Here is a 26304-nt window from a genome sequence, read left to right as displayed (position 1 = left end):
CAGGAACAGCAAAGAAAAGAAAAATGTAAAGATAGCCCCCAAAAAATGGGTTCTAATCCGTGCGGTTCTTGTTCATTTTGTCAGTACCTGGTTAAGGCAACGGATTTCAAAAATTCGACAGATGGTGTTAGTTATAGATTGATTGTAATATCGACTGCAGAAGTAAGGAAATAGTCTATGTCGCGATGTGCTGCTGCCCCAGGATTTATGTGGACAAAACTATTCAAGAATTTAGGAGGAGGATATCTAAGCACATAAGTTCCATATACACGAAGATAGATACCCCACTATCAAGGCATATGAGAATCATACATCACCAAGACCAACTGAATAGTAAGGCCCCGTCACACACAACGAGATCGCGAACGAGATCGTTGCCGAGTCACAATTTCTGTGACGCAGTAACGATCTCGCCAGCGATCTCGTTATGTGTGACACCTACCAGCAATCAGGCCCCTGCTGTGAGATCGCTAGTCGTTGCGGAATGGTCCGGACCATCTGCTTTAAAGGCGATCTCCTGCTGGGCAGGACTCATCACTGTGTTTGATGCCTACCACTGTGTTTTCACGCCTGTGTTTGATCGTTATACAGGTCGCTCATCGTTACTGCGTCGTTGGTAAGATCTGACTGTGTGACATCTCACCAGGGACCTGCCAACGACTTAACAGCGATCCTTATCAGGTCATATCGTTGTCGGGATCGCTGGTAAGTCGTTGACTGGGCCTTTAGATTCTGGGGGATTACGGTAAGCAAGTTAGCCTTGGAGTGAGAGGAGGAGATCTGGATAAAGCCCTTCTGAAACAAGAGGCAAAATGGATTTTCGAACTGAAGGCAACAAACCCAGTGGGATTGAATGAGGGTTCTACCTTAGCAGCCTTTATCTAATGAGACATTGCCTATTAAAAATAAATATTAAGGAGATAAACTATTGTTCTGTCATATACTATTTAATTTATTTATGGTAGGTTATGAAGTAAAGTGTGTTGATTTCATAAACAGATGGGAATAGGTGAATTGATGCAATAATATATGAGAATTACCTCAATAGCTTATACTGTATAGAAGTGGTTAAGAGATAATATAATATACTGTAGATGTGTCATGGTCCAGCAAGTAAGCCTTATATAATGGTAAACAGTATATGCTAACTAACTAATCACACTCAGTATCTGCAAGGTAGAGTTCTGCTCTTTGATAACCAAATGAAGATGTTTAGAAGTGATTTAATCTAAAACTAATTATGTTATTTGTGACAGCCTCTCCCTGGAGGTAAATTAATTAAGTATAATGTTTTGCATATTAAATGCAGAGCTAAGAAAATAAACAAAGTTTTTTGTCATGCGTGGTAAGCTTTTATTAGAGATTAGAAAAATAACTAAGTCCAGTGTCATGAGCAGTGGCATAGAAACACTGAAAATGAGCTAAGTTCAGTGTCATGCTCCGTAGCGCAGAAGAACTGGGCCTGAAAATGAACTAAAGCGGTCTTTACACGCTACGATATCGTTAATGAATTATCGTCGGAGTCACGGTGTTTGTGACGCACATCCGGCGTCATTAACGATATCGCAGTGTGTAACACTTATGGGCGACCTAAAACGATCGCAAAAGTGGTCAAAATCGTTTGCCGCGGAGAGGTCGTCCTTAAACAAAAATCGTTTTCTGCTTATTAGCGATGTTGTTCGTCGTTCCTGTGTGACACCGCAGGAGCGACGAACATCTCCTTACCTGCCTCCACCGGCAATGCGGAAGGAAGGAGGTGGTCGGGATGGGAGCCTTTGTGTTCTGAAAGCTTGCTAATATAATTTTTCTGGTTAGCCTATAAAGGTATCACTCCTAAAATACTTTTGTCATTCTTGGGACATAGTATTTCAATTGATTTTTCTGGCTAACACGGTACCACAATATTACCCTGTATTGCACATTGTAAGGATGCATAGTTTGTAATTGATATATCCAGAATGCCTCCCTGCGCAAAAGCATTTTTTTTTTAAATACTAGCAGCCCTTCTTGGTTGTGCAATTTGCTGTATGACCCAATATTTCAGCTGAGATATGGAGTAACTTTTCTCTTTAAAGTTATGTGGCATGAGTTATAACAAATTGGTCCATCAAGGTAGACTTGTGTTTATTAATGCAAACTCCTATATGCTGCATGGTCTCCCCAACATATAGGAGCCTACACGGACACTTTATGATCACATTTGTCGACTCACATGTAAAGAAACCATTAATCTTATAAGATTGGCTTGTACGTTGATGTTGGAAAGATTTGCCCTTTATTACATTATTGCATTGGGAACAACTTAGGTAGGGGTAAGTACCATTTTTTCTACTAGATAAAAATGTTTGATGCAGTATTTTCATTGCACTACTATATCATTGCCTTGTACTATAATAATAATTATAACAAATGAGTGACCTCGAACTGTAAAGTTCGGGGTTTGTACTAAACAAAGACTTTACAAAAAATCAGAGATCGGGTGCTATACGTATACAAACTACTCAATTGAGCATCGCTGTGCTCGGGTACGCTTAAGGGTGCTTTACACGCTGCAACATCGCTAGCAATAGCTAGCGATGTCGTGCGCGATAGCATTCGCCCCTGTTGTTCGTGCGACATTTGGTGATCGCTGCCGTAGCGAACATTATTGCTACGGCAGCGTCGCACGCACATACCTTTTCAGTGACGTCGCTGTGACCGCCAAACAATCCCTCCTTCAAGGGGGAGGTGCGTTCGGCATCATAGCAAAGTCACTGCGGCGTCACTAAGAGGTCGTCGCCCAATAGCAGAGGAGGGGCGGAGATGAGTGGCCGGAACATGCCGCCCACCTCCTTCCTTCCTCATTGCCGGTGGACGCAGGTAAGGAGATGTTCGTTGTTCCTGCGGTGTCACACATAGCGATGTGTGATGCCGCAGGAATGATGAACAACCAGCGGCATTCACCACCAACGATATTATGAAAAGGAGCGACGTGTCAACGATAAACAATTTTTGACGCTTTTGCGATCGTTGCTCCTTGGTGTCACACGCTGCGATGTCGCTAACAGCGCCGGATGTGCATCAATAACGATGTGACCCCGACGATATATTGTTAGCGATGTCGCAGTGTGTAAAGCACCCTTTAGTGCTCGGCCAAGTTCGAGCCACTTGTATTGTTCGAATGGCTCTCACTGGGGGTAACACTAACATATCGGATGTAGAGTGTGCAAAACATAAAAATAAAAAACCCCGCCCTCCAATTCCTGGAAATGCTCTGTTTATCACTGACTGTATCTCCACAGAGAGAGTCGAACTGCCCAATCAGTGACTTCCAAAGGGGTTTGGGTTCCAGGATCAAGTTCAGGGTCCCAAAATAAACTTTATCACTAGTCCAGTGTAACGCTCGCTGGGAAGGTGAGCAGGACTAAACCCACTGGACCATAGGGGGAACTGTGGCAGCTGGCCCCCAGGGCAGGGACAGGCTTTGATACAGAGAGGCAGAGTCTCTAGTGCAGATGAGACAGCTGTTGCAGACTGGAAGGCAGATACTGACATGTATGGTAAGGCAGTTAAAGGTACAAGTAGTTGACACAGGTGTGGGTAATGGGTACAGGATAAACAAGACCTGATGACTAGATAGGTAGACAGAGACTAACTAACTGAACATGGTGCAAGGCACTTCCCTTATTTGAAGGATGCCTTAAGTGCCTTGTGCCTCTCAGACATAGGCTGAGAAGCACTCTGCGTAATTGTGTGCCGGTTCTTTAAGAGGGAGAGTGTGTGAGTGCCCTAAGCATGCTCCATGGGGAACTGTGCACAGGTGCCTGGAGCAGAAGGCAAACACATGGAGAGCCGCGAGGAGGTGTGTGGTCCGGTTGCAGCAGTGAGTGAGTCGGCATTCCTGCTGGAGGGGAAAGGCAGGACCGTACAAGGACGCTGGCGCTACATCCACCTTAAGGCCAAGTTCAGACGTCCATGTTTAATCAGGTACACGCATGGTTATGGTCATATGTGTCACACGTGTGTCACGCGTGTGACATCAGTGTTTGAATATGTGTGACAAGTACCGGAGAAAACACGGGTCTGTGAAATAAAAAGATTTTCCATATTTACCTGCTTTCTTGGGCTCTGCTGCCTCCAGCTCCTGACCGCCGCTCATTATATTCATTGATTATTCAATGCACTTAGGACCTGGAAGCCGGAGCATCACGGGGACAGTGCTTTGTACAGCACCGCCGAGGACAGCACCGCGGAGACAGGTGAGTATTCTGCAAGCACAGTGACATCCAGGAGGTCATTAGAGTTCCCAATGAACTCTGATGACATCCTGACGACACCTGCGCTACAGCTTACAGGTTCATCAGCGTTCATTGGGAACTGTGATGAGTCCCCGATGCTGTCCCCGCGATGCTCCGGCTTCCAGGTTCTCACTACACACACACACACGTATACACTGAGCACATATACACAGACACATATGTATACACACATAGCAGACACATATGGATACACCGAGCACATACACACACATAGCGCACATGCATGTATACACTGAACACACACACACACACACACACACTCTGCTCTGCTGTATACTCACTCAGCGATGCGGTCCCTAGCACTGACGTCCCCAGCGCTGCTCCGGCTTCCAGCTCCACAGGGCACTGAATATTCAGTGAGTATAATGAGCAGGGGTCAGGAGCGGGAGGCAGCAGAGCTAAAGAGAGCATCGCTGGAGAGAGGTAAATATAGAAAATATTTTTATTAAAAAGACCCGGTTTTCTCTGGTACGTGTCAAACTGATGTCACACGGATCACATCAGTGTGCGAGCCATGTGACACCCGTGCTGCCGGAGAAAAAACGGACATGTCTGCGTGTGTGCGTGCGGGGTCATGAGGGGTCACACGGTCCGTGTGAAAACACAGACGTGTGAGTAACAGCATATAATAACATGGGTCCGTGTGGCATCCGTGTTAAAAACGGATGTCACACGTACCTGAAACAAGTACGTCTGAAACCAGCCTAACCCAGTGGACACGAACTTCCACGGGTCCACTCATCTCTAATAATTATATACAATATTATAAATTATAATAGAATTATATAGAATGAAATAATGAAAAATTACATACAGTATTTTCCACTAAAATATTGGCTTAGTGGCAAACTTTTCCTTTGCACAAGGGGTAATAGGAGAAAATGTACTCTAAAATGTATTGTGCAATTTCTCCAGAATGTGTCAAAATTTCATATGTGATAAAAAAAACAAACAAAAAAAAAAAAAACACTGCTTGAGCACACACCTGAGCCTTTGTATTTGCTCTAAGACTTCCTTGTAACTCTTTCAGTTGTCTGTGCACAGTTCCAGTCCAAAGTCATCAGGATGTCTCCTACCCAGAGGCATATTTAGTAGGGGCTGGCAGGGCATGTGCCCCAGGCGCAGTTCCAGGGGGGCGTCGTCGGGCCACCTGACGCTGCGCTCTGAGAGTCTCCTCGGCGGCTGTGTCTTGGCACCCTCCGTAGTGGGAGGCGGATTTAGAGAAAGTGCAGCGCACGGGTCCCTGAGATCAATTGTACTTGTGTCTTTCAGGCACCAGTACAATTGAACCCTGTGACTGTCACCACTTTTGGGTCAGTGCGACATCAGCAGTGTAATCAGGTCAGCTGATCGCATTGCTGATGTCATCACGGCAAACAGCGATGGTGGTGGTGAGTGAGTGTTCCAGTGTGAGCTGAAAACACTGAAGAGTAACAACAGAGGGTGAAGAGGAAGCGTCTATGGACATAGTATGGGGGAGGGTGAGGAGAGGAATATAAATGCTGCCATAGTATGGGGGAGGGTGAGGGGAGGAATATAAATGCGGCCACAGTATGTGGGGAGGGGAGGAAAATAAATGCAGCCACAGTAAGGAAGGAGGGGGAGGAATATTAATCTGGCCATCGTATGGGGGGAGGGAGAGGAATATAAATGCTGCCACAGTATGGGGGAGGGTGAGGGGATGAATATAAATGTGGCCACAGAATGGGGAGAGGAAAGGAATATAAATGCGCCAACAGTATAGAAGGAGGGGGAGGAATATTAATGCGGCCACAGTATGGGGGAGGAATATAAATGCAGTCACAGTATGGGGAGAGAGGGAGGAATATAAATGTGGCCACAGTGTGGGGGGAGGGGGGAGGAATATAAATATGGCCACAGTATGGGGGGGAAGAATATAAATAATATATAATATAAATGCAGCCACGGTATGGGGAGAATATAAATGCAGCCACAGTATGGGGGAAGGGGGGGATATAAATGCAGCCACAGTATGTGGGGAGGGGGGAATATAAATGCAGCCACAGTATGGGGGGAGGGAATATAAATGCAGCCACAGAATGGGGAGGGGGGGAATATAAATGCAGCCACAGTATAGGGGGAGGGGGGGAAATAAATGCGGCCACAGTATGGGGGAGGAATATAAATGCAGTCACAGTATGGGGAGAGAGGGAGGAATATAAATGTGGCCACAGTGTGGGGGGAGGGGGGGAGGAATATAAATATGGCCACAGTATGGGGGGGAGGAATATAAATGCAGCCACAGTATGGGGGGAGGGGGGAATATAAATGCAGCCACAGTATGGAGATAATATAAATGCAGCCACAGTATGAGGGGGAGGGGGGAATATAAATGCATCCATAGTATGGGGGGGGGGAATATAAATGCAGCCACAGTATGGGAGGAATATAAATGCAGCCACAGTATGGGGGGGAATATAAATGCAGCCACAGTATGGGAGGAGGGGGAGGAATATTAATGCAGCCACAGTATGAGCAGTGAGGATGGGGATATATACAGTAAATGGCCCCAGTACAGGTGGAGGGGAGGAATGTATTTGTGGCCACAGTATGGACAGAGAGGGTGGGGAAGGAGGATGTATGTACGGGGAGAGAGGGTGAAAGAGGAATGTATACAGACATAGCATGGGAAGGGGGGGTGTATACGAACAGAGTATGGAGAGCAAATGGGGGGAAAGAAATTTTGAGGGCACAGTATGGAGAATTTCAAAACTATATCTGATCAAGGGGGGAATTTTAAGTACACAATATGGGAAGCAAGATGGCAGACTTGGGAGTGAGGAAGAAATGCATGTGGACAAAGTATGGGGAGTGAGGGGGAATGAGTGCAGAGGTAGTGAGGAGACAGTATGGGATGAAAGAAATGTGAGGAGGCACAAAATAGAGACTGGGTAGTGGGGGGTATGGAGAGTGGGCCCATGGGGGGGGTAGTGTGAGGCCATAGCGAGGAGGGGTGTGTGATGAGGGAGGTCAGTGTGAAGAGGTTGCTTAGTATGGAAAGGAGAGGGCAGTGAGGAGGGCATGTACCATTAGAGAGACAGTGTGTGCATCATAGTTTATGCAGAGAACACAGTGAGATGCAATTATTTATTCAGGGGCACAGCTTAGGGCAGATAATTTTATATAGGAGTATTATAATCATTCTGCTATTTTTAAGGGTATCGTGTTGGGATGTGCTTCAGAAGACCTGAGAAAATGGAAGTTTGCCGAAACGAGACGTGGATGTGAAAAGTCATCATAGTGTCTGGACGAGATGAAAAAAAGAATGAGATGACTTGGATCAGAGACAACTTCATCTACAAGGTACCTGAAGGTAAATGAATTATTTGTGATACTTACTAATTCTCATCAGTACTGTGGTACCTTTATGACCACAGTCTGATGATGAACAACTCCCAGTCTCTAGTTACCATTGATAAGGATGTACAGGAGGTTGTAGGTTCATGCAATACAAATGTATATGGGTCTGACCTAACAATACAATTAATGTACGATATACTGATGGTGGTTCTGGAAATGTATTTCTGTACTGATGAGTGTTTTAATGCTGTGTTTCTGTACTGATGGGGTTATATGGATGTATTTCTGTACTGCTGGTGGTTCTGGTGAGGAAGTTCTGCACTGCTGGTGGTTTTTGTGAGGAATTTCTGCACTGCTGGTGGTTCTGGTGAGGAATTTCTGCACTGCTGGTGGTTCTGGTGAGGAATTTCTGCACTGCTGGTGGTTCTGGTGAGGAATTTCTGCACTGCTGGTGGTTCTGGTGAGGAATTTCTGCACTGCTGGTGGTTCTGGTGAGGCATTTCTGCACTGCTGGTGGTTCTGGTGAGGCTTTTCTGCACTGCTGGTGGTTCTAGTGAGGAATTTCTGCACTGCTAGTGGTTGTGATGTTGTGTTTCTGTTCTGATGGGGGTTCGAGTTATGTATTTCTGGTTCTCTGATGGTTCTGGTGATTGTATACCTGTGCTGTGATTAGTTCTGATCCTGTAGACAAGTAACAATTCATAACTTTTAAAATTATGCTATACATGACTATATTAAAAAGATTGTCCACTACTTTAACACTGATGACTTATGCTAAAGATAAGTCATCAATGTTTGATCTGAAGGGGTCCGGCCCCCCTGCCAATCACTGTTCTAGGCACCGGCGGCAGCAGCAGACAGATTGAGTGCTCAATTTCGGATCTGCTCCATCTTCTGTTTGTTTTAATGTTTTGTTTATTGAAGCAAAAGATGATAATAATTCACATACATCAGAAATCACAGTCTTCACTAATACAATAACATTCACGTCGGATGCTTCCCGTTTTAACTCTACGACTCGAATTACTCCTGAAATAGATTGAACCATCTGGAACTGGGGAAGTCCGACTTACTTTAGTAGCCTGGTTTCTGTACTTAGCTGCAACATTTTTAACAACAAATTCAAAGAAACATAAGGTACAAAGGGAGCTAGGTTCTAGTTATGCGAATTTTATCGCCTGAAATTGAGCTCCATAATTAGAGTTAGAGGGTCAAGAGACAATAGGAAAGGGGGGAGAGAAAGAACGGAGAGAAGAAAGGAGATGATTTTGGTCCTAGATCCGATCACTCCGCGATAAGAATTATTAGACATCTGTCACTCATTTCAGTGGGAGAGGGTGAGGGGTGGCTCATATACCCCTATGCTGCCTTCTGCGAGGTCACTATTGAAAATTGAGGTCTAGACTTATAGACCTGCCAGCCCTCCCAGACCTGGAGGAAAGAGAGCATATTTTGACGCGAGAGGGCTGAGAGTTCTTCGACGTGATATAATTGGTCGATCTTCGTCAAGAGCTGCGCGAGAGTAGGGGTTTTCGTTGTGCGCCACAGTTGGGCTATGAGAAGCTTGCAAGCTGAGCCTATAAATGACGCCATTTTTGAAGCGGCTTTATCTTTAGGCCACATTGGGAAGTTCAGGAGCATCTGTCTCGGTTCCAGGGCCCCCCGTTTGCCTGTGAGTTCAAATATTAACTGTGATGCTATCTTCCAGAAGGTCCTGATAATCGGACAAGTCCACCACATGTGTAGATAAGTACCCCTGTCCCTCACGCAGCGCCAACATTGATCTGAGTTGGAGGAGCTCCATGCACTGGACGAGGTGGGAACAATGTACCACCTCGTTATCACTTTAAATGAATTCTCTTGAACTCTCACACAGCACGACGGACCGTGTGAGGCTTTATAAATTTGGTTTGTTTGTAAATCAGTAAATGTAGAGCTCAGGTCCCTTTCCCATCTCAGTATATATGCTCTCTTTACCACCAGTTTTTTTGTAAGCAGGGTATGGTATAGGCTAGAGAGAATTTTCCTGGGAGCCCGAGTTTGCATGCAAAGAGATTCGAATGCAGTTAAAGGTCTGTCGAGTTGGGTATGAGGTAATAATGGCTGAATCACATGTTTTAACTTTGTATGATGAAGAAACGTGAGCTTAGAGAGGCCTGGGTTCATGCCCATTTCCCGTTCAGATATCAAAGAGCCGTCCACCAGAAGATCAGCCAACGGAACATTCACCTTGGTCAGGAAAGGGGATTTCGTGGACGCCGCCTGGTTTACATCGGCATCTAAGATATCGGAAACTTGGATTAGAGGGGAAAGATGCGGGGCCAATATCTCACTGTTTTCCTTCCATTTGTGCAGGAGAGTTCTCGTAAGCTCATTTATGGAGGATCTTTTGTCTCTCTGATAAGCAGGGGAAAGTAGCATTGCTCGTAAAGATGTGGGGGCTAGGTATTCTTCCACAGAAATCCATAATTTAGTCGTTGGGCGTCTAATCCAGTCTATCGTTCTAGAGAGGACTGCGGCCTGATAATAAAGTGCTATATTGGGTAATCCCATGCCCCCTTTGTCCCTTGGTAAACTCAGTGTTTGAAAGTTGATTCTCGGTTTATGTTTGTGCCAGATATAGTTGGATATTAAAGAGTTACACTTGGATAGAAAAGATATGGGAATTGGTATGGGTAGCATTTGAAAAAGGTAAATAAACTTAGGAAGTATAATACTTTTAATTAAATTTTTCCGACCTATCCACGAGAGGAAGGGAGCTTTCCATGAGGCTATATGCGCAGAAAGTGTAGGGAGAAGGGGCTTGTAATTAAGATCAAATAGAGATTTGAAGGATTTCCCCAACTTAATGCCTAGATATGTTATATGACTATTTGGCCACCTAAAGGGAAACGAATTTTGAAGAGATTTAGTGACTTTGCTGGCGAGGTTAATGCTTAGTGCTTCTGATTTTGATAAGTTAATTTTGAAGTTAGACCTTCGGCCATACTCCTCTAATATTTTCATAAAGGCAGGGAAACCCCTCTCCGGCTTGGACATTACCACCAGCAAATCGTCAGCAAAGGCGGCGGACTTGTGGTGAATTCCTTGTAAATTGAACCCCTCAATGTCCCGGTCCTGTTGAATGGAGGCTAGCAAAGGCTCCATGACTAGGACAAAGAGTAAGGGTGACAAGGGGCAACCCTGCCTTGTACCATTCTTAATGTCAAAAGGGTCGGTAAGGGTATTATTTATTTTAATCCTGGCCGTGGGCGATGTGTACATCTGTAGTATTGCGCTTATGATGTCTGGTGGAAAATGGAAGGCCTCCAACGTTCCCCGCAAGAATGTCCAGTCCACCCTGTCAAACGCCTTCTCGGCATCCGTTCCCAGCAGCACCAGAGGCAGCTTATGAATCCTGGCGTATTGCATCAAGTTCAGTATTCTTAGTGCGTTATCCTTCCCCTCTCGCCCCCTGACAAAACCTGATTGTTCTGGGGAGACGAGATCTGGGAGAATATCTGCCACCCGGTTGGCGATTAAACTAGCATAGATCTTTAGGTCCACATTCAAAAGTGAGATGGGCCTATAGTTTCCACAGCACTCTGGATCCTTCCCCTCTTTATGTATTAATGATATATGTGCCTCTAGTGCTTGCTTGGGTATAGGGACGCCAAGTAGAAGAGCGTTGCATGAAGCTAAGAGATGATCCCCCAAAACGTCAAAGAATTTCTTATAATAGGTAATGGGAAGGCCATCTGGACCTGGAGCCTTTCCCACGGGGCTCTTGGACAGGATGGACTGAACCTCCGCCCGGGAGAACGGTTTTTCTAAGGACGCCTGTTGTGTTTTAGAGAGTTTTGGAAGATTTAATTTAGTTAAGTAGTTTCGTATATCACATTTCCTCTTATCTCTCTCCACTGCCGACTCATCCGGTCGAATTTGGTATAAATTTTTATAAAAACGAAGGAATTCTTCCGATATTTGAGAATAATCTTGCGTGCGGTGGCCCTGTGGGGTTTTAATTGCATGTATGAACGTACGAGCCTGTCTTTTTTTAATCATGGACATCATAAGTTTAGAGGCCTTGTCCCCATGCAGAAACAGACGATTCCTCCAACTGAGATAGAACTTAGCCGACTGTTTATTGAGTATATCTCTCAGTTCAATGCGCTTCGCCGTCAACTGCTCTAATGTCTGTTGGGCAAGAGATTTCTTATGCTGAGCCTCCAACGTCGCTATCTCAGCATGCAGAGTCTGCAAGAACGAATTCCTCTGCCTGTTGAGATATGAGGAAATGGAAATTAATTCTCCCCTAATGACCGTCTTATGCGCTTCCCACAACAACGGGGCCGCAATATCTGGTGCCTTGTTCTCTGCAAAGTAATTACGGAGACATTCAGATATGCGTTTCTTGTTGTCTTCCGAGGAGAGAATGGACTCATTCAATCTCCACGTACGATGTAGCCAGTACGGCCTCAAGAGTGAGAAACTCGCTGCAACATAAGCATGGTCAGAATAGGGTGTAGATTGGATCTCTGAATCGTTTACATTGGGTAATAGGTGTCTAGGTAAAAAAATGTAGTCTAGTCTGTGGTACGATTTATGAGGATTCGAGAAGAATGTGAAATCTTTTGCTGTGGGATGTTGGTAGCGCCAAATGTCTATTAGAGAGAGGGATTGAAGAGAGCATTTAATCCGAGATAGATCTCTTAAAGAAAGGTGGCTTTTCCTTGCAGTAGAGTCTAATTTAGGCTCCATAGCCACATTAAAGTCACCGCATAATATAGGAATGCCTTCTGAAAAATTGCGGAATTTTTTGAGCGTGGACATCAACCATCTAATCTGTTTGACATTTGGGGCATATACATTCCCTAGGGTCACCATAGAACCCGCCAACATACCCTTGACGAAAATATATCGACCCTCAGGGTCAGTAGCGATATCTTTAGCAAGAAAGGGTATATCCTTAGCGAGCGCTATGGAAACTCCTCTAGAACCTTTGCGTGTGGATGGAGCATGAAACCAAGTGTTGTAGTGTGCTTTGGTAAAGCTTGGGATTTTGCCTTCACGAAAATGTGTTTCCTGGAAGAATAACATGTCCGCACGTTTCTGTTTTAGACTATGCAAGGTCTGTGACCTTTGTACAGGGGAGTTCAGACCGTGTGCATTAAGGCTTATTACCGTAAATACCTTATGATGTGACGCCATTTTGGTGCAAACGGGATGACAATCTGTTCTTATCTCGTCGGGATGGATGGATCGGACCTATGACCAATGAAAGAGTGAAGAAGACAGATAGATTGGGGGGTAGAAAAAGATTTAAAGAAGAACAAGATATTAGTATCAACATTTTCAACTAGTTGAAGTTCAAACAAAAACGAGAGTGCCTTAAGAGGGAGCAATAAGTGCAAAACCCCTGTAATAACTTCACATTTTAGGTTAGCATAACAGTTAGATATATCAGAAGACCTAATCAGGAAACCCCTTCAAGGAGGTTCGCCCTCAGAGTACATCTGCAGTTTCTTCGCCGCTTTGCGCCGGGCTCTGTGGGTCTTCGGGGTAAGGCTATGCCATGGGGCTGGATCAGGAAGCAGTTGCAGTGTAGCCGCCGAGCGGTGAATTTCCAACTCCGGGTATTTCTCCAGAATGATCCCCAAATCTTCGCAAATCCTTCTTATCTCCCCCGAGGTTTTGGCTTGGTAATGTTTTCCATTGGCAGTTATGGCAATGCCAAACGGATATAACCAGCGGTACGGAAACTGGCGTTGGCGTAGCACCGTTGTGAAGGGTTGTAGTAGCCTTCTTTTGGTCAGGGTGGTAGAAGCGAGGTCCTGAAAAATCATAATGTTAGAGCCTTCATGACTTATGGAATCCGCTTCTCTGGCTTTTTTGAGAGTAAGTTCTTTAATTCGATAATCCAGGAAGCGGCATATAACATCCCTCGGTGGTTCCCCTTGTTTAGGTCTGGGTCTCAGCGATCTATGTGCTCTTATCAGTTCCAGTGTTGGAGCAGGGTCCGTATCTATCAAATCAGCAAATATGCCCTGTAGGGTCGGGATCAAAGCCTCATTCGCTACCGATTCTGGAAGGCCCTTTAATCTGAGGTTGTTTCGCCTTTCTCTATTTTCATGGTCCTCCAGAATGGCATGTATTTGATTGATATTGTCCTCTTGTTGACGTAGACAGGAGATAACAGAATTGGAGGAAGAGGTTATTGTAGCTTGGGCCGCCTCGAGGGATTCCACCCTGTGTCCAATTTGACCAATTTCTTGCTTGATATCTGAAAGCTCCTTTGCCACCGGCTCCAACGCATTTTTAAGGATTCGTTTTATAAAGGATCTTGAGATGGGGAGACTCTTGCTATTATCCGCTCCTTCAGTGTCACTTTCATCATCTTCCATATCCTGTATGTCATTAGTAGACGTACTTTGAGGGCTGCCTGTTTTAGCGTCAGCTGGATGAAGGTGCTTTTTGAGAAATTTATCTAGATCCGCCTGGGTAGTAGATTTGGCTGGTCTGGGCAAAGAACTGGCCCGTGCGTTGCCGATTTTGACCATGGTAAAGTCGGACATAAGTGTTTGTATGCTTGAGAGAATGTATAGTTTGGGTTAGGCCACTCCGCTCCCCCTAGATGGCTCCGGTTTTAGAACATTATATTCCCTCAAAGAGGTGGAGAGGGGCGAGAGAAGAGAGTCTTAAAGTTGGCAATATGACTATGTAGCCTCTCTCTATGTCATCTTCCTCCAAGGGCCGCTTCTGTAGCCTCAGTGCCCGTGCAGGTGTATGGGGCTGGTATGTGGGAGATTTCCCTGCTTCCAGCTAGCCCGCCACTTGATGGAAGTCCAGTTCTGACAGGGTTCCCTGCTGTGTGTGAAGGTTGGGGAGCGAGGTAACCCCCTTTGTCTCCTGGTGCCCACTTGCAAGTTAGAAGAGAGATCCCCTTCAGCCTGAACCCTTCCTCCACCTTCGCCCTCCACTCAGCTGACCCCCAGCACAGGGGAATGCTTCCCAGCGACTCGTCCCCAGCACCAGCTTCTGGACTCAGAGATCTCTTGTCAGCACCCCTCAGCGGCGTGTTCTGTCACTGAGCCGCGAGGGCAATCTATGCAGGTGGACGCCGGTAGGCGCAGGACGCCGGCTGCACGTGGCGGAACCCTATCTGGGCCACAGGCTCAGGGCTTCGGTGTGATCTGCTCCATCTTCTGGATGCGGCTGAGTACTGCACATCTGCTTCTATTCAAATCAATGAGGCGGATGTGCAGTACTCCGCATACTTGTGCTCACATGACCGTCCACTCTCGCCACTGGCATGGGAAAATCTTAAGTGTGCAGAGCATGCATTATGAGAATTCAGAAGTCGGCAGTCACCTAGAGTGACTGCAGATTTTCATCATAAACCTGGACAAGCCCTTTAACTATAAAATTAATCCCTGAAGCCCAATCCTAACAGCATGTACTATGCTCACTGTCAGGATTCAGCTCTTCATTCTGGTTCCAACAGTCATTACATGACTGCTCCACTCGTAGGCAATTTTCATATTTGGTCATGTGACAATTCGCTTCTTTCTACTTCTCTGTTTTTCATTGAATAATGAGAGTCAGGAAGAACAGCTCATCTGCACATGACCAAAGGGTACTTTGCACTCTGCGACATCGGTAACAATGTGTTACCGACGCTGCAGCGATATTCCCCGCCCCCGTCACAGGTACGATATCTTGTGATTGCTGCCGTAGCGAACATTATCGCTACACCAGCTTCACGTGCACTCACCTGCCCTGCGACGTCGCTCTGGCCGGCGAACCGCCTCCTTACTAAGGGGGCGGGTCGTGCGGCGTCATAGCGACATCACACGGCAGGCAGCCAATAGAAGCGGAGATGAGCGGGACGTAAACATCCCGCCCACCTCCTTCCTTCCGCATAGCCGGCCGGGACGCAGGTAGGAGATGTTCCTCGCTCCAGCGGCTTCATACACAGCGATGTGTGCTGCCTGCTGGAACGAGGAACAACATCGGACCGTCGCAGCAGCGGCATTATGGAAATGTCGGACCCTTACACTGATCATGCGATAACGGCGCTTTTGCGCTCGTTAATCGTATGTAAAAGGCTTTACACACTACGATATCGACAGCGACGCCGGATGTGCGTCATTTTCGATTTGACCCCACCGACATCGCACCTGCAATATCGTAGTGTGCAAAGTACCCCTAAGTGTGCAAACAATATATAAATCAGCGATCACATGATGACTACCCATACCGCGAGAAGAAGTGCCAAACAGAATTCTTGCCCCTGGTGCCAGAAAGCCTAGATACAGTACACTTCTGCGCCTGGCTGTCTGTAGTTTCCCATCCATGAGTTACTTTTCTGCAGTTTCAAGAAACCTTGCTCACCTACTTGCCTGCAATTTCCAGTATCGTAACCTGGCTGCAGATTCCAGGATGTCTTCCTGGGTTGTGTGTGGTTTCCAAGTTATTCAACCTTTCTAGTTTCTTTGGCGTTTTTTTATTTATTGATTGTATTCATTTATATAGCGTCATTAATTCCACAGTACTTTACAGATGTGATCACCACTGTACCCATTGGCTCTCACACTCAATTCGCTATCAGTATGTCTTTGGAATGTGGGAGGAAACCGGAGCACCTGGTGGAAACCCACGTAAAAAACACGGTAAAACATGAAAACTCTTTGCAGATGTTGTCCTTGGTGGGATTTGACCTCAGGACCCCAGCACTTAAAGACTGCAGTGCTAAAAACTAATTATTTGCGGGGTGTGGCCTGGACCTCATGTAGAGAGGAAGCAGCGTGGGTGATCTCCTGCCTGGATCCTGAATTATCCTGCACACCGGCCTTGCTGACAGGCACTACCGACCCTGGAGGGCTGCAACACAACTTATAACACCCAGGGAAGCGAGCACAGCCAGGATATGCCGACCCGCAGTAGCAATAAAAGGGACAGAGACGCGCAGGAGCGTGCCTCTGAAGAATCCAATATGGCGCCGCCGGCATCCACACCATCCCGAGCTGGAGCAGTGGGAGTAGCAAGCAGGTTGGAGCGGTTTGCCAGAGTGGCCCCTGGCACAGAGCCTACCTGCAACGAGGCACCCGATGGCAGCGCTGAACGGGCCCTGGAGCAGGGAGAAAACATACCCGACAGTGAGACTGTGAGTACCCTGGGCCCTGCATGTTCAGCAGCACAAGGTATGCAGACACACAGGCCTGTGCTGGCAGAGGGAGGAGGGGGAGATGTAGAGCAAACAACACCTGTTTTCACTGAGGCCATACTGAGAGACATTCTGGCAGCAATTAACTCTTGCAATACCACATTGGCCACTCTAAGCAGCCAGATGGGAACTGTCACCTCAGATATGGCCTGTATTAAACGTGAGCTGCAAGGGGTGACTGTCAGAATGGGGGAGTTGGAGGAAAGAGTGAGTACAACAGAGGATAAATTGCCCCCAATGTCACGAGAGCTGGGAAAGGCCACGCAAAATATCTCCACACTGCTAAACAAGGTGGATGATTTAGAAAATCGCTCCCGCAGAAGTAATTTGCGACTGGTGGGGGTCCCAGAGAGGATGGAGGGCAATGACCCACTGAATTTCTTTGAAAAATGGCTTAAAGACACCATGGGAAAAGACATACTGTCCCCTTTCTTCACCATTGAAAGGGCGCACAGGGTCCCTGCGCGTGCCCCACAGCCGGGAGCACCCCCACGTCCTATTCTGATTAAACTACTGCACTATAAAGATAGGGACACTATCCTGCGCAGAGCCAGAGATATCAAAGAACTTGCAATTGATGGGAGGAAGATATCAATATTTCCTGATTTCTCCATGGAAGTGCAACGTAAAAGAGTGCAATTTATTGAGATAAAAAAAGACTGCGCAACCTGCAAGTGCCATACTCCATGATGTACCCTGCTAAGCTGCGGATTGCTGCGAACGGAGAGACTCATTTTTTTGATACGGCTGGGGCGGCATTGTCTTGGCTGGATATCAATGAGAGATCCCTGAGGAGGAAGAATACCTGAGATTTCCCTTTCTGCCGCCAGGCGTTGTTTTTGTTTGGGACGCTATGCTGGTGAGCTCATTACAGTTAAATTCATCAAGGATCCAGGTTGGGAGACGGCCGGTTCATTGTGGACACCCGCTGCACTAGCGAGTTGTGGACCCCCTCCCTGCATGGACTTGGGGCGTGTTTTTAGCCCTGATTCTCTCTATTTGGGAGAAATGTGTAAGATACACTTGATTTTGAGGGCAGGGACACTGCGCACTGGTGTGCGGAGCCCTATCTCTCTCCTTGTTTTTCTTGTTTATTGTTGTATGATGCAATCTGTTTGGGAAGTGTGGTGTGCCTCAGTCGTGTCGCTCAACCTAATGTTTTTGAGAATCGGTGGAGAACGCCTCTCTCCTCCAGGTATGAAGTATCCGTCCGGATCATATCTTAGTCTACGCTTATGGCGACATCTTTAAATATTGTAGCGTGGAATGTTAGAGGGCTCGGAGATGCGAACAAAAGATGTGCTATATTTACTCACCTACAGAAACTTTTACCGGCTATTTTATGTCTCTCCGAGACCCACATGGTCAGGGATAATGTTCATTGGCTGAGGAAGGGATGGATCGCGCATGAATATCATTCCACATACTCGACCCATGCACGGGGTGTGAGTGTGTTGGTGCACAAATCCATCCCGTTCTCATGTACCAAATCAGTGATTGACCCGGGGGGCAGATTTGTATGTTTGCTTTGCACGCTGTATGGTATACAATTTATTCTGGTTGCGATATATATCCCTCCACCATATTCAGTCGAACCGGTAAAAAGGATATTGTCTATTTTAGATTCCCTTCCATCTGTGCCGACGCTTTTGATAGGGGATTTTAATAATTACTTACATCCCTATCTAGATAAATTACACTCGGGAAACATATCGGAGAACGCCGCCCTGACTTCATTTGCTAGAATGCTAACGGAGCTGGGTTTTGTAGATCTTTGGCGTGCCCAACACCCCACAACCAAACAATTCTCCTGTTACTCTAGCTCCCACCACACCATGTCACGGATAGACCTGGCTATTGGAAACGCACTTATGGCCTCATATACACAAAAGGTGGCCTACCTACCTAGAAGCGTATCTGATCACTCACCATTACATGTTACGCTTGCATGGGGAAACCCCGTCACTCTGCCCAGGCCTATCTGGAAACTTAATCCCTTCTGGATCCAGCTTATTGGGGGATCTTTACATGATAACATTCTAGAATACTTCCATGTTAATGAGTGCTCTGCACCGCCACACATAGTTTGGGACTCTATGAAAGCTGTGGTAAGGGGCATATATATTAGAGAAATATGCATACGCAAAAATCAAACCAAATGTTACACCCAGAGTCTGATTCAGGAGGTATCTGATGCGGAGGCTGCGGTGGTGCTCAACCCAACAGTAGAAACTAAAAACACTCTAGAGAAGGCACAGATGTCACTCAAAGAAAATCTCATGTCGGTGGCAGAAAATAAACGCTATTTCCTTAAACAAAATTATTTTATGGCAGGGGAGGGCGTGGGGCACCTACTGGCCACAGTCATTAGAGCACAGGAAGGATCTTCTTATATAAATAGGTTAAAGACGGAATCAGGTGACTTTGTAACAGAAAGCGAGGATATAATAAGAGAAATAAAGAGGTATTATATGCGGCTATACACATCAGACTGTGACCTCACGGAGACTGAGATTGAGCAGTATTTGGATGCTCTCTCTCTTCCTTCACTGAGTGATGTAAACAGGGAATTGCTGGACCGGGACATCTCATTGGAAGAACTGGAGGAAGCGCTTGGCCAGACACAAAATGAAAAAGCTCCGGGAACGGATGGCCTGCCTGGAGAGTTTTATAAAGCATATGCACCCTTACTGCTACCCAAACTACTTAAGGTATTTGAAGAGGCTGAAAGGCAGAGGGTCCTCCCGCCCTCTATGAGGGAAGCCTTAATAGTCTTAATATTAAAACCTGGAAAAGATCCAGAGATCCCGGATTCGTATCGCCCAATCTCTCTCCTACAAACAGACATTAAATTGCTGGCCAAGGTGCTCGCCAATAGGACGTCCCGAGTCATCTCATCTATAGTGCAGAGTGATCAGACGGGCTTCATTCCATGCAGAGCCACATCTATGAATCTCAGGAAATTATATTTGGGAATTCAACATAGTTCTGAGGTACCGGGGGAAAGGGCAATTTTGTCATTAGACGCCGCTAAGGCGTTCGATAGCCTTGAATGGGAATATATGTGGGCTGTACTTCGGAAAATGGGCTTTGGACATAGATTCATAAATTGGGTAAAACTGCTATATGACTCACCGGTGGCAAAGGTTAGGGTTAATGGCAGGGTCTCCGAGTCTTTTCCTCTTGGAAGAGGTACTAGACAGGGGTGCCCGCTTTCACCCTTGCTATTCGCAACTGCAGTGGAGCCGTTGGCAGTGGCAATACGGAAATCCAGGGAGGTAGAGGGATTTCGGTGTGGAGCCGTGGAACAAAAGATATCATTATACGCAGACGATCTACTCTTATATTTAGACAGGGTACGTTCCTCGATTTTGCCGGCAATGAATATCATTCGGGAATTTGGACAGAGGTCTGGTCTACTAATCAACTGGTCCAAGTCGGCTTTAATGCCGTTGGACCCCCTTCCGGGGGACTTTTCGGACTTACAGATTCCAGTTCCTGTGGTCCGGGAGTTTAAATATCTGGGAGTAATTGTCAGCCCAATCCCGAAGGATTTCCAGGCCCTAAATCTGGAACCCCTGTTACAGCGATTCAGAGCAAAAGTGCATACCTGGTGCCGTTTGCCGCTATCAAATGTCGGCAGATCCAATTTAATTTAAATGGTAATGATGCCACAATTACTATACCTTATACATAATTCTCCAGTGTGGATATGTAGAGAATTTTTTGTAAAAATTAATACAATATTCCGGGAACTTATTTGGAAGAAAAAGCAAGCTAGGATTCGACTGGAAGTGCTACAGCGGGGAAAGGAGGAGGGAAGGACTGGCGGTACCAAACCCATATATATACTATATAGCCTCCCAGATGCAACATCTGAGGGGTTGGGGCAAAGAAGGAGGGTATGATACCAGTGGTGATATAGTGAGAGAGGGATCAGTATGGAAGTACCCAGGTTGCCGGTTGGATGTGGGACAAAGACAGATAAATGGGGCACGATATCCCACACTGGCTATGATATTCCGGGTGTGGGACAGGGGTAAGTCTCTTTTGGGGATAAGCGGACCTACAGAGCTCTGGCCACTGTGGCAGAACCCCGACTTGCCAGAAATTAAAAAATTAGTAGGGTTCAGAGGATGGGAGGATAAAGGGATCCATTTAGTGTCACAAGTACTACAAAATAATACTCTTAAAAGCTTTGAACAATTGAGAACGGAGTTTCACCTTCCGCATGTCTTCTTTTATCAGTATTTGCAGCTGAGACACGCACTGGAAAGACAGGGGAGGACAAACCCGGTCACAGTGACACATAATCAAACATTACATAGGCTGCTTACATCTGAGTCCTCTAAGGGTCTTATTTCGGAACTATATAAAAAATTACTACCTGCCCATCTGGAAACACATCCATTGCTTGTTAAAAGCAAATGGGAACGAGACGTCGGTCCCCTGACGGAAGGCCAGTGGTCTGATATATTGGAACAAGTTCCTAAACTGGCGGTATCGGAGTGCCAAAAGCTGTCTCAAATATATCTCATCCACAGGGTATATAAAACTCCCAGTCTACTATTTAAGATGGGACTCAGACCAAACACACAGTGTGTTAGGTGTGGACAGGATGATGCCCATTTGATGCATGTTATGTGGGAGTGTGGACACATTGGTGATTTCTGGAACCAAACCCTGGGACTTATAGGTCAAATATATCATATCACAATACAACCGTCGCCCCGCCTGTGCCTGTTGAGCCTATGGGAAGGAGAAGTGGATCCGGATTCTCCAACAGCCCTGGGAATAGCACGTATCTTGTACCAAGCAAGAAAGCTACTTGCATATCACTGGTTAGACCCTCTACCACCAACATTACCAGAGCTCAAAAACAAATTAAATAACGTCATAAGATTGGAAAGGGGAGTTTATTTAAAAAGAAAAACATTGAAAAAGTTTTACAACATTTGGCGGCCATGGATGGAGTTGCCGGGCCTACCCTCTAGTGCACTGGTTCGGGATGCAATGCTGGACCGGTTACTGTTGTGCCTGCAGTGATGGCATGTGTGAGGAAGGGAATTAAAACTAGTTTTTTCTGTGGCGAAATGGACTTTGAATGAAGAGGTGAGAGAGGACTGGAATGGTTTCATGGATGACTGCGCGGAGAGGGAGGAGCAGGAGAGTATAGCAATATGATGTGGAGCGACACGGCTGATGGAGGAGGTGTTCCTGTTAGTCTGAGGCATTATTGCATAATTTAAGTTTTGTTTATTTGTAGAGCCACGAGGTTTGTAGGCTCAAGTTATATAATATAATTATGATTTGAGAACTCTATTATTATATTTACATATATGCAGAGAAAGAACCTGATTTATAAATCATATGTGTTTATCTGTTTATTGTTATCAGTTATATGAAAAGTGAAATACTCTCTGTATTGATCCCTAATGATTTAATAAAAAAAGATCTGATTTAAAAAAAAAAACCTAATTATTTGCCTGTGATTTCAGAATGTCTTCCTGGCTGTATGCGGCTTCTATGGTATTAAGACTTTCTTGTTATTCCGGAGTGTTGTCAGCTGCCTGTATGCGTCTCTATGATGCCACCTGCTGTCCAAGGTCTTCAGTAACTCAGCAATCCGCCTGAGGTCTTAAGGCCCCGTCACACTAAGCAACATCGCTAGCAACATCGCTGCTAACGAACAACTTTTGTGACGTTGCTAGCGATGTTGCTGTGTGTGACATCCAGCAACAACCTGGCCCCTGCTGTGAGGTCGTTGGTTGTTGCTGAATGTCCTGGGCCATTTTTTAGTTGTTGCTGTCCTGCTGTGAAGCACAGATCGCTGTGTGTGACAGCGAGACAGCAACAACTAAATGTGCAGAGAGCAGGAGCCGGCTTCTGCAGAGGCTGGTAACCAATGTAAACATCGGGTAACCAAGAAGCCCTGTCCTTGGTTACCCGATATTTACCTTCGATACCAGCCTCTCTCACTGCCTGTGCTGCCGGCTCCTGCTCTGTCCACACATAGCTAGCTGCAGGACACATCGGGTTAATTAACCTGATGTGTCCTGCAACTAGGAGAGCAAGGAGCCAGCGCTAAGCAGTGTGCGCTGCTCCCTGCTCTGTGCACATGTAGCTGCAGCACACATCGGGTAATTAACCCCATGTGTGCTGTAACTAGGAGAGCAGGGAGCCAGCGCTAAGCGGTGTGCGCTGCTCCCTGCTCTGTGCACATTTAGCTGCAGCATACATCGGGTAATTAACCCGATGTGTGCTGTACTAGGAGAGCAGGGAGCAGCGCTCAGTGTGCGCTGCTCCCTGCTCTCTGCACGTGTAGCTCCGTGCAGTGGTAACCAAGGTAAATATCGGGTTGGTTACCCGATATTTACCTTAGTTACCAAGCGCAGCATCTTCCACGCGGCGCTGGGGGCTGGTCACTGGTTGCTGGTGAGCTCACCAGCAACTCGTGTAGCCACGCTCCAGCGATCCCTGCCAGGTCAGGTTGCTGGTGGGATCGCTGGAGCGTCGCAGTGTGACAGCTCACCAGCAACCTCCTAGCAACTTACCAGCGATCCCTATCGTTGTTGGGATCGCTGGTAAGTTGCTTAGTGTGACTGGACCTTTAAGTAATACTGCTATCTGCAGTTTTTAGTAACTCTGCTACCTGTCACCAGTCTCCAAGGACTCGGCTACCTGTCTGCCAGCGATCTCAAGTAGCCTTGCTAACAGTCTGCAGTCTTCAGTCTGCCCGAGGTATTCAGTAACTCTGCTATCTGCCCGAGGTGTTCAGTAATTCTGCTATCAGTCCAAGGTCTTCAGCAACTTTGCTATCGGTCTGTGATTTCCAGGACTGGATTAAACTTTTAGTTTGAATTCTACATGTCCATGTTCCACGTGCTTCATGTGGCTGCTGCACCGATGCTCGTGTACCGCTTGCCCACTCGTACTGTGCGCTTACAGGATCTATCTTGCCTCACCCAAACCATACCAAACAATCAAACGTACCAAAACAGCAGAACCTCACAAGTGACCCCATTATGGAAATAAGACCACTCCAGGAATTTATCTAGGGGTGTGTTGAGTATTTTGAACCCAAAAGTGCTTCACAGAACTTTATAACATTTGGATGTGAAAATGAAAAATGTTGTACTGTATTTTTCAGACTATAAGATGCACCAGAGCATCAGACACGAGTAGGAAAATAGGAAAAAAAAATGTAGAAGCAAAAAATATGGTCATTACGAATTATGAGGAAACGATGTGTGCTGGAGGTGAGAGGAAGGCCGATCTATTAACAGTCGCTTTTTCTACTGTAGGAGGAATTATAGTGACGCCTCAAAATCTCTAAACTATACAAGTCACCAGGTCCAGATAGCAATCAACTCCAAGCACTGGAGGAATTAATGTGATATACAGAACATTATTTCTAATATTTAATGATTCCATAATAACAAAGTCTGCACCACATAGGAAATGTGGTGTCAATATTCAAAATGGGCTCAAAAACTGAGGCCGGAAACCTTGGGCCTATAGTTGACAAAACATTGGAGGGTTTTCTAAGAGATGATATCCTGGAGTACCTTACTAATAATAGCCTAATAATAGCCTCTTGACCTAATATTAATATGGGATTATGAGGGACCAGTCCTGTCAAACTAATCTTTTCAGCTTTTATGAGAGGGAAAGTTCCAAGCTGGACCAGGGTTAGGATGCAGATGTTATCTATCTCATCATTTCAAAGGTATTTGATTCAGTGGCACAATAAAGGGGTGGTTCACCCATATTTTTTATTTTCTAGAACGATATTATATTGAGAAACAATGTTTCTGTCAAATACCTTATGTTGGCAGTAGTGTCTGTGAGAGGCGCTATTGCGGACCGCTGTTCCCTATGCCTGACCTCCGGGGCTCCGTGACCTTGGGGATCCGGTGATGTCACGTCAAGTTCCTGTTAACCTGACATCACCGCGGCCGGCCGGAGTCTTCCTGACTCACTGAGCTGTGGGAGGTGTTTCATCACTCGTCAAAGCCCAGCGTGTCTCCTGCTTGCAGCGCTCTGATGTGAGGGAGGAGAGAGCTGATGGGCTGTGACGCTGGGCTGTGCTGAGCGGTGAAACACACCGCCCACAGCCAATCACTCACGGACACTGAAGCCGGCCGAGGTGATGTCAGGTTACCAGGAACTTGACGTGACATCACTGGATCCCCGAGGTCACAGAGCCCCGGGGGTCAGGCATGGGGAACAGTGGTCCGCAATAACGCCTCGAACAGGCACTATTGCCAACACAAGGTATTTGAGAGAAACATTGTTTCTCAACATAATATTGATCTAGAAAATAAAAAAATATGGGTGAACCACCCCTTTAAAAGGTTGGTACATAACGTGAGAACAATAGGACTAGGAAAAAATATGTGGAATTGGGTTAACTGGCTCAGTGATAGGAAACAGAGGGTGGCAAATCGCTGCCCGTGGCACACAACATCACTAGGACCCGTCCCACGTACTTACCTGCCTAGCGACGTCGCTGTGGTCGGCGAACCGCCTCCTTTCTAAGGGGGCGGTTCGTGCGGCGTCACAGCGACGTCACACGGCAGCCGTCCAATAGAAGCGGAGGGGCGGAGAGCAGCCGAAATAAAGTGATGCCCACCTCGTTGCCTCGTTCCTGCGGTGTCACACATAGCGATGTTTGCTGCCTCAGGAACGGCGAACAACCTGCGTCCTGCAACAGCAACGATATTTGGGATTAGAACTACGTGTCAATGATCAACAATTAGGTGAGTAATTTTGATCGTTAGCGGTCGTTCGTACGTTTCACAAGCAACAATGTCGCTAACGAGGCCGGATGTACGTCACGAATTCCGTGACCCCAACGACATCTCGTTAGCGATGTCGTTGCGTGTAAAGCCCCCTTTACAGTTAACAATGGGGTTCCACGGGGGGGGTCAGTATTGGGTCCTCATCTCTTTATAGCATATTTGTTATTGATCATGTAAAAGGCATACATAATAAAATTCAAATATATACAGATGATACTAAACTCTGCAATTTAATCAACTTAGAGCATATGTTTTGATAATTGATATTACAGAGTGATTGATTCATGTAAGCTGTAGGCTTGGGCCTCATCCAACAGAGCTGCAGCAGTCACCTGAATCACCTGTCAGAATAGGAAGTCCAGATACTGTTGGGCACACAAACAGCACTAGCAGGAAAGAGCTGCAGAGACCTGTTTTGAGAAATTATTGTTTTTTCTTCACTGGCAGACATATACAAATGAAGCACTGTATACAGAGACAATATATGAGCCCTTTGCAGTCCATTAGCTCATCATAATGCACAACTCTATCTTCTTTGGAGGTGGGAAAAGAGCCCCTTAGCTCCTGGACCCCTGTGCAGCAGCACAGATTTCACCAATGATCGGTTTTCATTTGGCTTTAATCAATAGACTATTCAAACAGGGCCGGCTCCAGGGTTTTGTGGTCCCGGGCAAAA

At 46.2% G+C, this 26304-nt stretch overlaps 1 protein-coding gene across 3 annotated transcripts in view; it reads right to left on the bottom strand.

Moving 5' to 3' along the window:
• JSRP1 (junctional sarcoplasmic reticulum protein 1) overlaps positions 1-26304 on the bottom strand; it is a 95242-nt gene that overhangs the window by 13997 nt on the left and 54941 nt on the right. The window contains exon 1 of one of the 3 annotated variants that reach the window (XM_075352582.1): positions 25460-25527. The exons of the other annotated variants lie outside the window; for them this stretch is intronic. Within the exon in view, the coding sequence (XP_075208697.1) occupies positions 25460-25490 (31 nt within the window). The 5' untranslated portion in view covers positions 25491-25527. Of the gene's footprint in view, positions 1-25459; positions 25528-26304 lie in introns of those variants that run through there. 3 annotated transcript variants of the gene reach the window in all.

Source organism: Anomaloglossus baeobatrachus, chromosome 1 (assembly GCF_048569485.1).
Source record: "Anomaloglossus baeobatrachus isolate aAnoBae1 chromosome 1, aAnoBae1.hap1, whole genome shotgun sequence".
Lineage (NCBI taxonomy): Eukaryota > Metazoa > Chordata > Amphibia > Anura > Aromobatidae > Anomaloglossus > Anomaloglossus baeobatrachus.
The sequence above is the reverse complement of the archived record's forward strand: the minus strand, read 5'-3'. Positions and strand labels throughout refer to the sequence as shown.